We start from the raw sequence: 14,073 nt of genomic DNA, 5'->3' as shown, positions 1-14,073 counted from the left end.
TGTTCCCAGTGCAAAGCTGAAATTCGTATATCAAGTTCTAAAAGAACTGAAAAAATCATGGAATTCATCTGTAAGGTATATAATTTTGATAAGACGTTTGAACACAATCCTAAAAAAAAATCGAAGCTTACCCCGTACCGAAGAAAACAAATAGCTAAAGACCTAAGCTATAAGTCTGCTATTAAAGTACACGATACGGTACGATTGTTAACCCAAAAATCTAAATTTGTAATTTTTTTAATTAAACTACATTATGTAAATAAATGGTTTCAATCAAATTCGTGTATCATTGACCTTACTGTAACATCCCATGTTAGGTCCTACTGCTGACCTCGTAGATAAAGGTCATTATAAAATAAATAAAATTTTAGTTCAGCAAAAATGTCCAGCGTGACAACCCTACAGTATGGCAGATTTTCATTGAAACACAAACAGTAGAATATCTTTTAGAGTAAACTGAGAGTACTAAATGTAAAATGGCAAATCTTTAGTAACTTTTCTTTACTAAAACTAGCGCAATTTATAGCTTTCTAATCCTTATAAATTCAAAGATATTAACGTTTATAACTTTTCAGAATTGTGTGGATTGAGTGAGCACTTATATTAATTAACTATTACAAAACGTGCTACATTTATGGTTCGCTTTGTATTTTACAAAATCACGTGTATACCTTTTAATAAAACAAGATTTATAACAAAATGAAATTATGGTTTGTTCATAAGAAATCGGGTCCTTTCAAAGTGTGTGAATTGAGTGAGCATATGAAAGTATTTGTAATTTTTTTTTATACGGCCCTTGGCGATTGATATCTAAAACGACAACTTTATAAAGGTTTTACTAAAGAGTAGTACATAAATCTTACATGAATTCTTCATACGTTCTGAGATTCAGGGTGGTCGTATGTGCGAACTGAGTGAGCATTCATTAACTGATATATCTCATGTTTTATATTTTTACAAATTGTAAGATTGTTTTTACAATTGTTTCACACCTTTTACTAAATGACTAGTATATATTATTGAATTTTATTTAGGGTGCTCACTCAATTCACACACACACAATTTATCTAAATATAATAATTTGAAAATTCTACCTAACACTCATTAAGAAGAGAGAAAAATTACTATCATTTACTACATACCTATAGGGATAAACATTTAGAAAGGCAATAGATCATTTTAAAGCCTACCTATCTATATCTAATTAATTTAACTATCAGAGGCAATAAACGTTAATATTTGTTATTATGTATATGCATAGAGTTGAATGATAAACATGTAAATCAACATTTGGAAGCAGTTGAGGTACTTATATTACAAGTCTTAAAACATTAGGCTTATTTAAACAATACTCGATAAGCATACGATTGCAACATGCTAGTATATGCGGGAGTGTGCGAACACTGCATGGAGGAAGATTATTCATAATACAACAACACAGTATATTTATTTATCCTATGAAATAGCACACACATTGAGGTTAGAGAGCTTACTACTTTATATACTGAATAAATAATAACATTCTACTATAATGGGCAATCATTGAGCTAGAAAATATAGCATTATGCTACTAAATGTACTCTGGTGTTCCTTAGTGTTTTATTCATCCCTATAATTGCTTTTACACAAGTTACATTCGGCCTATACCTTACTTCAAAGGTACCATAATTGATTCCGACCATTTTGCTTATATTAATCACAGCTCGTTCCTTACCTCATGTAATGCACAGCTGCTGACGACCAATCGACACATCTTACAACCTTCTCACCCATTTGGATTTGATTTCAACTCAAAATTACTAGAAGTCTCACTACCCTACATTTGATGTAGGACAGGAAGAAATCTTTCTTGCGCTCTTTCAAATTAGATACGACACGCAACGAGATGGACTTATACTTAGATGGACGGTCTAATCCAAGAGAGCGTGTAAGGTGAACTTAAATTAAAAATAAAAAGAGAAATAAATTAAAAAATTACATAATTTATTGTAATCACAGATGAGGACCGACCGCGTAGCGACGGTATGTCATTTACTCGATAACCACCTCGATAATTTCCAACAAATGCAACCAATGCTGTCTAAACACAATTACAAGCTTAATAGATTACAACGTGAACCGAATGGTGAACGTTTTTAAAGTAATATTGGAATATGTCACATACATAGAATAAATAAGACTTAACATGCACAAGAGGTATGTACAAGGAAATGCAATTTGCTAATATGCTTAAATTAGAATGTGATGTGAGGTGGAGTGGTGCCGAGCGATGGCGGGCGTGTGGCGGCGCGGGGCCGCGAGTCTGGAGCCGCGGGCGCCGGCCGCGATCACGTCATGTTGACGCCGAGCGACCGGCTGGCGTACTCGTACACCACGTACGAGATGGACACCGCCGGGATCACCTTGATGAAGTTCGGCGTGATGCCGCGGTACAAGCCCCGCAGACCCTCGCGTTGGACTATCTCGCGAAAGGTACCGCGCATCGTGCCCTCCGCGCCCTTGGCAGCTTTTTCTGGAAACACAGAATAATACATGTTAATATCAATTGCTACAAGAATGAGATGACAATGAATTATGATCTTGTAAATCAAAACTATTGGTTTCTATTTTCATGAGTAAGATTACATGAGAGCCGTCTCATAACATAAGTTAAGCAGTCTAAATTAAGGGCTCTTGGGGAAGCAGCTATGTGGCCAATGAATTCTGATAATATTGATTAATGCAAAACTCCTCTATTTCTATAAGCAAGATTAAATTACAGCCGTCTCCTAACAATATTTAAACTAGTCTTAACAAAGAGCTGGGTAAATCAATAATGAGGCCACGAGGCTCCCTAGAGCAGAGATAACCCCATCACGTTTTCATAGACAGTTGCTCTCTATTACAGAGCCTATACATAAACACAGTTACTCATCCTTCCAGAAATAAGCATGATTCGCAAATATGTTAGTGCCGAGGTGACACTAATTATAAGAATCTTTATAAAAGTAATAATGACCCCAGTTATCAGTATTTAACACCTTTTGATAAGTTACTCAGGTGGTTGAAACACAAGTTATTGTGTTAACCAGACACTGTTTACTTGCTACATACTTTGTTTTTTTATTAACCCAATATATCTATATTTCTTTGAAAGCGAAAATGCTTATATAACGTTACAATTCTGAATTTTATGGCAATTAACTGAATTGTGTTAAATGCTTTCATGCTCACTAGGTAAAAAAATATATGCATACATTTTTCCGCAAATCAACATACATCAGGCAAATATAAGTATACACTAGCTGACCCGCGCAACTTCGCTTGTGTCACATTAGAGAGAATGGCTCATAATTAACCCGTTTTTGTAACATTTTTTACTGGTACTCTGCTCCTATTGGTCGTAGCGTGGGATATATAGCCTATAAGCCTTCCTCGATAAATGGGCTATCTAACAGTAAAAGTTTTTTTCAAATCGGACCAGAAGTTCCTGAGATTAGAGCGCTCAAACAAACAAACTCTTCAGCTTTATAATATTAGTATAGACTTATTCCGCCAATCATCCTTAGTACACCACGCAAGTCATCATGATTTTAAATAACAAGTTGTCTAAACACCAGTAATATCAATCTAGAATGATCTATTACGAATAATTAATTAGCATATTTCATAACATTCCGCGTCTTATAATTAACGGCTATAATTTACTGAGTTCAAAATTTAGATAAGATTCACACATGTGACGACTGAACATCACATTGTGATAAGGCTTATCACTAAAGATAATGTTATATGGACGGCTATATTTCTATGGACAAGGAAATACCTAGAGCTGTTATCAGAAGACAGACTATTGATAGAGCTATCAGACCTAAAGGGTTAACCCACAGTTTCTGAGGTATATTTAGCGGTAGTTTATCTATTCAATAGCGTTTAAACTTATTCAAAAAACGCTACTGAATAGATAAACTACCGCTAAATGTACTCAGAAATCGGGGGTTAGTGATTAATATTGAACCTGTGATATAAGTGACAATTTTTCGAACTGTTAGACAATATTTTTGTACGTGAACTATGTATGATAGATTATCGATAAGATACTACTGTTTGAACAAACCATTGTTACGAATATATCGTATTTGGGTTTGAATAGCTGTTCGATGTCAATGTAATTGTTGCTACCTACTGCAAAAGTTTTGTACAAAGACTCTATTGCTGAATGATTTTATGATATAGGATAGAAATGAATGGAAAATTAAGTAGCCTTCTATACTCGGGCCAAAACATGCGAAGAAAGTCATGTAATTTTATCGAAGTCTCTTGTTCGCAATTCTATGATTTCTTTGATTATGACGTAGATCGCACGTTTGTAAAGGCTCAAATATAGATGGCTACCATTTTTTCCCTTTTTCTTTTCTTGTATAAAAAAACATAAAAATACTGTTTACCTTGTGCTTGTAATCGTGTCCGGATGAGCGCTAGAGGGTACGAGCAGACCTGTCCGAGCGTGCAGGAGGTGCTCCCGCACGCCAGCAGCAGCAGCATGCCGGGCTGTTCGTTGTGCGCCTGGTACGTGCTGATGTACTTCTTTTTCAGCGTCTCGTACACCGCCAGGTCGATCCCCGCATAAGGCACGATCCCCAGAATATTCGGAATGTAACCCTTGTAGAAACATCTCAAGCCTTCCCTCGCGTATATCTTCTTCGCGGCATCCACTATCCCACTGTACTGACCAGTCTTCCTTAACGCTAACCTCGTCTTCAATACCTCCAGTGGGTAAATCACAGTTTGACTTATTGCACCCGCTGTCGCACCGGCGACGAAACGTTCGTGTATCTCCAACGGCGTGTTTTTTGTCTTTTCCCCTTTTATTAGTCTTTTAACTTGTTCGTATGCGGCAAATTTGAGCGCGGACTCTGGTGCTATTTTGATCACGTTTATTCCGTTGCCTCTCCACATTCCGCTAATACCACCTTCACTTATCATTTTAGCTAAACACTTGCCCATGTTCTCCCTCGTAGGGTTCACCTGAAAATCACAGAAGAAAGTAATTAGTCAAAATCTTCGCATTACAAGTTATTTATCTGACACATCTACAGTGTACTTTCAAAAGATAATCGTTTCCTTAGACAGTGTAAAGAAGCATAGTAACGTTTTTTTATTGGAAAAGTGCAGTGACGTCATCCAACTACAAATTATAAATAACATCAGTTTCAAAGAAATGTCATGAAGATCAGAGATGTTTGCAATCTTGATGTCTGTAAAGCGTAACGGTATTTATTTGGCAAGTGACAAGGGCGAGCAAACAGAGCGCGGCGAAGGTCTACACTTTTTACAAAACAATTATAGATCTCGCTTCTGTCCGACTCATTATCAGTGATGAAATATTTCCTTCGCTTCCATCTTCCGGGTATAAAAACTAACTATATTAATTAATAATTAATTGTCTTTCTTCTAGAAAATTATTTCTATAATCTGTTTAGTATGTCCTAGATTATATTCCAAAAGGCTAATTTTACTAATTTATCGACCAATTTATATAAATCTTCACACTTGAAATAAACTTTACCGTGATGACATCTTTACGTGAAATAGCCGTGATCCTTTAGTACAGGTATTAATCGCTAGATGGCGCGGTCAGGTGTGTTTAAGAGTTTATTTGACTCTTAACATTAGTATCTCCTGATTTGTGATTTATTCTAGTTCCCACAGATCATTGTATTTGTAACATGTATTAGAAATTTAGCGAAGAACATTTTTAACGCTTTTTAGAAACTGATGTATACTAGCAAAAATTTTACTTATGATATCTTCTTTCGGACTACCCTACGCCCTTGTAGACGTAGTAGTGGGACTTTAGGGTCTATTGTTGATTAATACTTGAAAAATTATATTATGTATTAGATATTTACCTGTAAAAACACTTTTAATCTATCGAGGGGAGCTGTGCAAGTCCGACTGACGGCGCCGGCGATACCTCCAGCTAATAAGTGTCTCCACCACTTGCCAGTTTGTAGCTCGCTCTGGGTGAAGTCATCAGGTACGTTCATATCCTCGCCAATGTCCAGGTACTGCAAGAAAAACAATATATTGTTAGAAATATTTAGTACAATTTTTTTAAGAGTTTTTAGGAAAATCAGACGCGATAGTAGATAAAGTCTTCCATATGAATCTTTTGTGGGGCTAAAATTGGAGTATATTTTGCGATAAAAATATGGCGAATAATACGTTTTTTAATACATAATATTTTATAGCGTTGTTGTTAATAATAATCTTTTTATGTTTTGTACAATATAAATATAGACATGCAATTTTAAGTATTATTTTTATAACGAACGAGTAATGTCTGGGTACAAAAAACTAATACGGTATTAGGAGTCGTACGGCAAGATGCGGGTATTTAGAGTTTTAGTAAATCACTTTAATTTTATCCACGGTCTAAGCTATTATTTTGCATATTCTTGGAATGATAATACAACAATTTTCATTCTAATTCTCATCTTCAATAATTACCTATTAAGCTTTAAGTAAGATATAGATTTCTCTTAATTAATCGTGTTGCTAATTGCAACAACTCACGCACCAACGGGCCATAAATTATTATTATTATAGTAATCTTCTACTTATATTGTCAAAGAAAATACATTCATCTTTATTTTAATTCAATCTTATCGCATGGTTACTAGGTTAAACTAGTGACAAAGATTTTCAAGCCACCTGAAAAGTCTTTTACAAGGCTCCTAAACTGTTATCTTAATTGACAACAAACGGGACCATAGCTTAACATGCTTTCTGAAGCACGGAGACGCTCAGATCAAATACCATTATACGGTCACCTCGCTAAGAAATGACCGCGCCAAAGGTTGCTTACTCACAAATCGTTTAGGCTTGTTATACACATATTCGGTAGACGATGGCACAAGCAGAAGAAGTGAGTCGAGTTTCATTGTTCGATAAATATGATAGAACCGAATGTATGTATATGTAGCAAGCCGACTAGTGAGCGCAACTGGGTATTAGTGTCAAATAATCTAAATAATCGCCTAAATAACAACACAAACGTTTTTAATTACAAAAACAGTTCCTTGTACTACAGTTATACATTGTATGCTAATACAAAATGTTCTTAACTTTTCTACATCTACTTTCATAACTCCCACTTTTAATCTAAAACTGATTAATATTTTACTTCCTAGTGATTGCGAAACTAATTGAAAAGAAACATTAATTATTTATTATTTTATAGTTCTTGATTGCAAAGGTCGTGTGATTTATTGGGCATTTAATATCTTGCAATAGAAACTGTTTTTCTGACCAATTACTAGCCCTTACCTACTAAAAGGTGAATGATGCAGAAGGTGGAAAGATTTTTGAGTATACTTTTGATTAAAAATAGGAATAATAAACTGTTCTAAATATTTGTTTAATGTCATGTTACTCTTGTTAATTCAGTCGCATTGGTATACACTAAAAGATGATTTCAATCGATACTACAGTCGCTGTTCAAAATACGATGCTTGTTCTAAATGAGCTACGAAATACTTCATACTTTACCAACGGGTAATGTATAGTAAAATATACGAAAATCACATAATAATCACGTTATTACACTGTTATCGGATCTTCTTCGTTCTCCGCTAAGGATTTTGATAGTTTTTTGCTCTTCCATATTTTTTTTAATTTTATCTGTTCTTCCTGGCATGAGAACGTATTATATTAGTACAAAAATTATATTACGATTATTATACCCTAAGGGGAAAGCAGAAGTGTATGAAATACACCTCGCCGTTAGCGATATTAGTCCCATGCAATAGGGGCGAGTCTATTGCTATATTATTATACTGGGCACGTTACTAAACTCCAGACTACAATAGGGAACAGGATTTTAATTAGAAAAATACTTTTAGCACTTTTTCCGGCCTGGGATTTAAACCTGGGACAGCGTAGTCAGCTGGCGGATACACAACCAATCGAGAGGTATTTATAATATTAGTATATGAACTATATGAATGGCTACAAACACCTACAGTCTTATAATTATAGAATCGATACGATAAAATTAATAATATATTAATAGAAGGAGTCTCTTTATATTAATAGCTGATATTAAATAGGGCAGTTGAAAGGATAGCTATTATGATAGCCTAGAATAGGTCACTGGCCACTGCGGTATTATAACACTTATAAAGACTGAGAAATGGATACATATCACTTTGGAAACTGTCATAGGGATACAAATACTACAGTTATATTGAAAGGAGGAATAGAATCACGATGAAAACATTGTTGAAATGTAAATTGATGAAACAAAAGTAAGTTATGTTTCGAAAGTTCTTTGGTAACTTAAATGTTATATAAAATAAGTATTGTGATCATTACCGCAGCATCTTTGAGGTAGCACACCATCGCATCGTTCCAGTTAATAAAAAACATTATTAATGCCGTATAAAATTTCAAGTACATAGTTTTTAATATGTCTGGTAAAACGCAGAATTTCACCATCAACCCCCGAGACATGGTTAGTAGTCATGTGTGGTGCACTTAAGTCGTTTTTAAAATAAAATAACGCCCCATTTGTTGTTTAGCAGTTTTTGTTGATTTTTAACGCACCGATTTTTGCTATGACAGTCTACTGACTGTAACAATCTGTTTGGCATTGATTGTTATATTTTTTTTTATATGTAATGGCAATCTTAATCATGTTATTTGTAAGGTTTTATGATTCACTTTTCACAGATTATAAAATCAAGCACGACGCCTTAAAGTATACCTACACATTCCCAAATCGTCATAAATTTTGACGGTCATTACATTAGTTAAGATTCTGCCAGCCATTTTTTTTAAATATCAATTTAGTAAAATTCGTTAGAGGAGGCCTATTTCCAGCCGTGGACATCTACAGGCTGATATAATGATGATGATGAGTGAATAAAGTGCGGTTGAAAGTATGGAGAAAAATTTACGTTAAGACATTTTCAGAAAAACATTCTACAGGAATACTATGGCGAAATCGCAAGTGAATCTCATAGAAAATAATAGTACGGCAATAAATCAATGGCTCCAGCGTATATTTATAGAAGATAGTCCAGTGATTGCTATGTTATTAGATCAATTCAAGTAAGTGATTGGTCACTTTGCCGCACGTTTACCCTCACGTTATAAGTCACATGTTATAACCGCAAATGTATTATCTCGTGCAATGGAGTTTGCATATCGTAAAGAAAATATTGATGTTGTCTGCAATTTCATTTTATGCGCGGTTTTTTCGCGAGATAAAAAAATTAAAGGCTAAAAAAGTAGTCTAAGTTCTCCCGATTTAACTATTCAGTGCCAAAAGTGAAATTATGAGTTTTGATGTATTATATTACTCCATTGTAAATTATATTATTATCCCCGGTTTCTGCTCACCCCTATGAAACGGTGTGATTTTATGTATGTATGTGAATCATACAGAAGTTATCTAATAATCCTAGGCACCTTTTTAGCAAAGCTCAAAGGTTTGTTAAAAGTAAATCATTATGCTACCTAATAGGTAATATTTCCGTATACAGGGTGTCCCGAAACTCAACGATAATCCGTAACAGGATGAAAGGCCAAGTCATACCGGTTCTAGGAAAAATTAAAAAAAAAATCCATATCACTTAGTTCAGCAATAATAGACACTTTTCAAAAAAGTTAAAATTCCACACCCTTGGTCGCATTTTCAAGTCCTGTGATCACCAATGTCACAATTTCGCTGTGTTTTTTTGAATTTCGTGATCTTCATTAAATATGCTATTAATCGTAAAACAAATTAATGCACAAAACATTGTAAATTTAATAAAAAAAGTTAAGTTTTAGTGAGTCATGGTTCACAAAAATATCGTTAGTTAACTTTGACGCTTCATATTGAAAAAAAAATGTACTACACTACCCTTGGCAAGTTATTTCAAAAGTTGGCGCATTTAATCAAGATTTCAAAACGGTGCAACACTTGCCACTTTTCTTGCCATTAAAAATGTTATTTTTATTTGAACGACGGGTATCCTCGAAAATGGATCGAACGCAGTGGTACAATTGTATGACGTCCTCGTTCCCGCGATCTAAATCCAGTAGATATTTTTTACTGGGAATGCGTAAAAGAAAAAGTCTATTCGAAATCAATACAAAATCTATTAAAACTTCGCCAGAAAATTGACACAGCGTCAGAGGTAATAAATGCGAGGAATTTTGCTTGACTGGTGCAAAGGTCTTTTGTAAGGCGTTGCAGAGCCTGTATTCGTGCCAGAGGAAAACAATCCGGAATTACTTTAGTTTAAGGAGAATAATTAAATAAGAACGATAGTTCGTTCATTCTTTTTTTTTATTATCATTACCTATTATGTTTATTACATTAAATATTGGTTATGGACTGACTCAATTACATCTTTACTAAAAATAATTGCTTTCCTCTGGCACGAATACAGGCTCTGCAACGGCGTACAAAAGATCTTTGCACCAGTCAAGCAAAATTCCTCGCATTTATTACCTCTGACGCTGTGTCAATTTTCTGGCGAAGTTTTAATAGATTTTGTATTGATTTCGAATAGACTTTTTCTTTTACGCATTCCCAGTAAAAAATATCTACTGGATTTAGATCGCGGGAACGAGGACGTCATACAATTGTACCACTGCGTTCGATCCATTTTCGAGGATACCCGTCGTTCAAATAAAAATAACATTTTTAATGGCAAGAAAAGTGGCAAGTGTTGCACCGTTTTGAAATCTTGATTAAATCCGCCAACTTTTGAAATAACTTGCCAAGGGTAGTGTAGTACATTTTTTTTTCAATATGAAGCGTCAAAGTTAACTAACGATATTTTTGTGAACCATGACTCACTAAAACTTAACTTTTTTTATTAAATTTACAATGTTTTGTGCATTAATTTGTTTTACGATTAATAGCATATTTAATGAAGATCACGAAATTCAAAAAAACACAGCGAAATTGTGACATTGGTGATCACAGGACTTGAAAATGCGACCAAGGGTGTGGAATTTTAACTTTTTTGAAAAGTGTCTATTATTGCTGAACTAAGTGATATGGATTTTTTTTTTAATTTTTCCTAGAACCGGTATGACTTGGCCTTTCATCCTGTCTCGGATTATCGTTGAGTTATGGGACACCCTGTATAATATATATAATTTTCCTATCTCTGCGTAACTACACAATGCCTGATACAAGCGGATACACCACTACAATGTGTGTGAATATTTCTGTCTACTATAAAAAAGTATAAAAGTTGCTTAATATACCTATATTTTTTATAAAACAATCGATCACACGCGTTAAGGTAAAGGAACTTTTCGCGTCTCAATGCCGTAACTTTCAACGACTAGTATTAAGCCTCAGGTTTGCCTTGAAAACCGTGTCAGTATCCGGATGCGGGCCCAATATGGCTTGCTTAAGCGCATGACGTGTTTCATAGAAAGTCGAAACCTTTCTAGTTTTAGGGTAAAAATGCTTAGTAATTGAGTTTTCTAGGCTTTAAATTGGCCGCTTGTAGGAGTTATTGCTTCGCTCGCTTGGGAAATCAATGCAAGCTTAATTATAGTTTTATACTTGTTTGATTTCGCTGTGCTATTATTTGCAGAAAATAAATTACATACTGTAGATTGAAAAGCAAGTTTTCAATTCAATAGTTTATAGGTACGTATTCCTTTGAGAAACTCAAATTCTCGTAAGTTTTAGAATTCATCGCTCACACATGAGTTCTGTAATTTGATGTATAAATGCACTTCTAAATTATATCTTTTAAAAATGACTTAGATCAATTTTATGGTGGTAAGTATGTACCTCAGGAAAGTTTTTTTTTCGTCTACGCAATACAATAGATACGTAAATCAGAATTTTCGTACTACGCACTAAAAGATAACATATCGAATCGATACAGGTATTATCCGGCTAAATATCACGTCTAAATAGTTACACCATATTGATAATGATTCAAGAGCAAACGCCTAACGCCTACTGACCTACTACGATATTAAAATATTTGGAGTGCCCTTTTGTTAATCGATAACTCGTTTTGACGAAATCTAACGAATAATTAAATAGGACAGTTATTTCGTTGCCCTTTGTTTTATGAACGTGGTGAACTTTTGTTCTGAGTGTGTGGTAAGTAATTAGTTGTATTGCCATTTGATAGAGCTATAGCCATAGAGCTATGATTGACTTTTAAGTAAAGTTATTCGATACTGCTTTTTCAAAGTACAGTTAATTTAAATTTTAATATAATCTTACGCTAGCATCTGCAGTTTCATTTGATTGATCAATAATTGTATTTAATTGTAGACTCTATACTGTGATAACCAGACAACCGATCTATTAATGAATATTATATTCTCTTTACATTCTAAAACCTTCTGTTGGAGTATTTTTTATTAGTTTTCGGTATAAATCTATCACATATTGATTTAAAATTGACACCGTTTGACGGATATAATGTCCAAAGTTTGTTCTAATATATGTATGTCAGGGTTAATAGACGGTTCGCATTCCACTTATTGCCTAACGCAAGCAAGGTTAATGATCTACCTATTGGATACTGCACCGAATTCTTAGCGAACGCACATGTATAGACAATACTCTGTCTTTAGTCTCTCGTATAAGTTGTTAGCACTACTAGTTGCTACCAACTTCTGCCTGCGACTTAGTGCGCGTATAAAGATTTTCTATGAATTAATCTAGGTTAAAAACTATCCATATATCAAGCTTTAAACGCCGTTAAGTAGTTGTAGTGTGATTGACACAAATTTGCAATTTATATTATTATTAGGATTTTCTTAAAATTTAGTTCAACATTACTCGGACTTCAAACAACGGGTGCATTATTTTTATTAACATTCATCAATGTACTTATTATGGGAAAAAGTACAAACCATTAAAATAGTTTCCTTATTACGTTAGGAAAATGTATCTAATATGCGTACGGCTTTTGTAAGTTATTATTAAATTACCGTACCTTCAGCAATTCAGGCTGTATGCAAATTTTCATAGGCATTATTCACGGCACATTACCTACATAAGAAGCTTAGCAACTAAAGCTAATTGCATAAGCCGAAAATGCACGCTTTTAGTACTGCATAGATTTAAATATGCATACGGAATTTTGGCAACTATTTTCTTTGGAAATTCTCCAGTTTGTTTTAAAACGTAAAACTATAGTATACAGCTGTAAACTATTTTCCTTCTATATGTAGGAAGGAGGAAAGTTTTGTTCATAATAAAATATATTTCTTGTCCTTATTTACAACGAAATACGAAACGAGGAAACGCTTTTTAAAATAACAATTAAATTTACTTCTTTTTTATCACCTCAGAATAAGTATCGGATAGTTAAAATAAAATGTCGATAAATCTTTGCACTATAGTTTCTTCTAAAATACTCTAGTAGATCTATACATACATACATACATAATGTCACGCCTTTTTCCCATAGGAGTAGACAGCGATAAATAAATGTCACTTGTGGAACCACTATTTTTTATTTTACAAGTTTTAAGAAACCAGTTTGTATATTTCGTGCTGCTGGTACTTTATCTACTGGATAGTTGTAAGTATAACCGGTACTTAACCAACAATTGAACACGTTCTCAGCCTTAGCAGTGGCCTTTCGTGGATATTGGGTAACTCGGTCAAAGCCAAACTATCGCTTGATGGTCTAAGTGTCGAAGGCAATTAAGTCATGATCTAATAGTAATATTAATAGTATATGAGAGAAGCAGTGATCGCCGAGTGGTTTAAGTTGCCAGTTTTGCCACCTCCCACACAAGTGTTTGCAGGTTCGAACCCGAGGCAACACACCAACGACTTTTCGAAGTTATGTGTGGTTTAGAAGTAACTATCACTTGCTCTAACGGTGAATGAAAACATCGTGAGGAAACCTTGCATGTCTAAAATTTGTTTAACTCATTTACTGAGGGCATGCAAAGTCCCCAACCAGCATTTGGCCAGCGTGGTGGACTCGAGGCTTAACCCCTCCTCGTTTGGGAGGAGATCCTTGCCCTGCAGTGGGAAAGTCATGGGTTAAAAAAATATTGAACTGCATTTGTATGTGTTCCTTGTTTTCTAGT

General features: G+C 34.4%; 1 protein-coding gene across 4 annotated transcripts in view; it reads right to left on the bottom strand.

Annotated features, from left to right (window-relative positions):
- Nucleotides 1-1,962: 1,962 nt before the first annotated feature.
- SCaMC (Short Calcium-binding Mitochondrial Carrier) overlaps nucleotides 1,963-14,073 on the bottom strand; it is an 83,860-nt gene continuing 71,749 nt past the window's right edge. For all 4 annotated transcript variants that reach the window (XM_076134336.1, XM_076134337.1, XM_076134338.1 and 1 more), the window contains 3 exons: nucleotides 5,892-6,050; nucleotides 4,428-5,007; nucleotides 1,963-2,512 (listed from right to left, as the gene is read on the bottom strand). In XM_076134336.1, the coding sequence (XP_075990451.1) occupies nucleotides 2,328-2,512; nucleotides 4,428-5,007; nucleotides 5,892-6,050 (924 nt within the window). In that variant the 3' untranslated portion in view covers nucleotides 1,963-2,327. The remainder of the gene's footprint in view (nucleotides 2,513-4,427; nucleotides 5,008-5,891; nucleotides 6,051-14,073) is intronic.

The sequence above is a fragment of the Anticarsia gemmatalis genome, chromosome Z (genome assembly GCF_050436995.1).
Source record: "Anticarsia gemmatalis isolate Benzon Research Colony breed Stoneville strain chromosome Z, ilAntGemm2 primary, whole genome shotgun sequence".
Taxonomy (NCBI): Eukaryota; Metazoa; Arthropoda; class Insecta; order Lepidoptera; family Erebidae; genus Anticarsia; species Anticarsia gemmatalis.
This window is presented reverse-complemented; position numbering and strand designations above follow the sequence as displayed.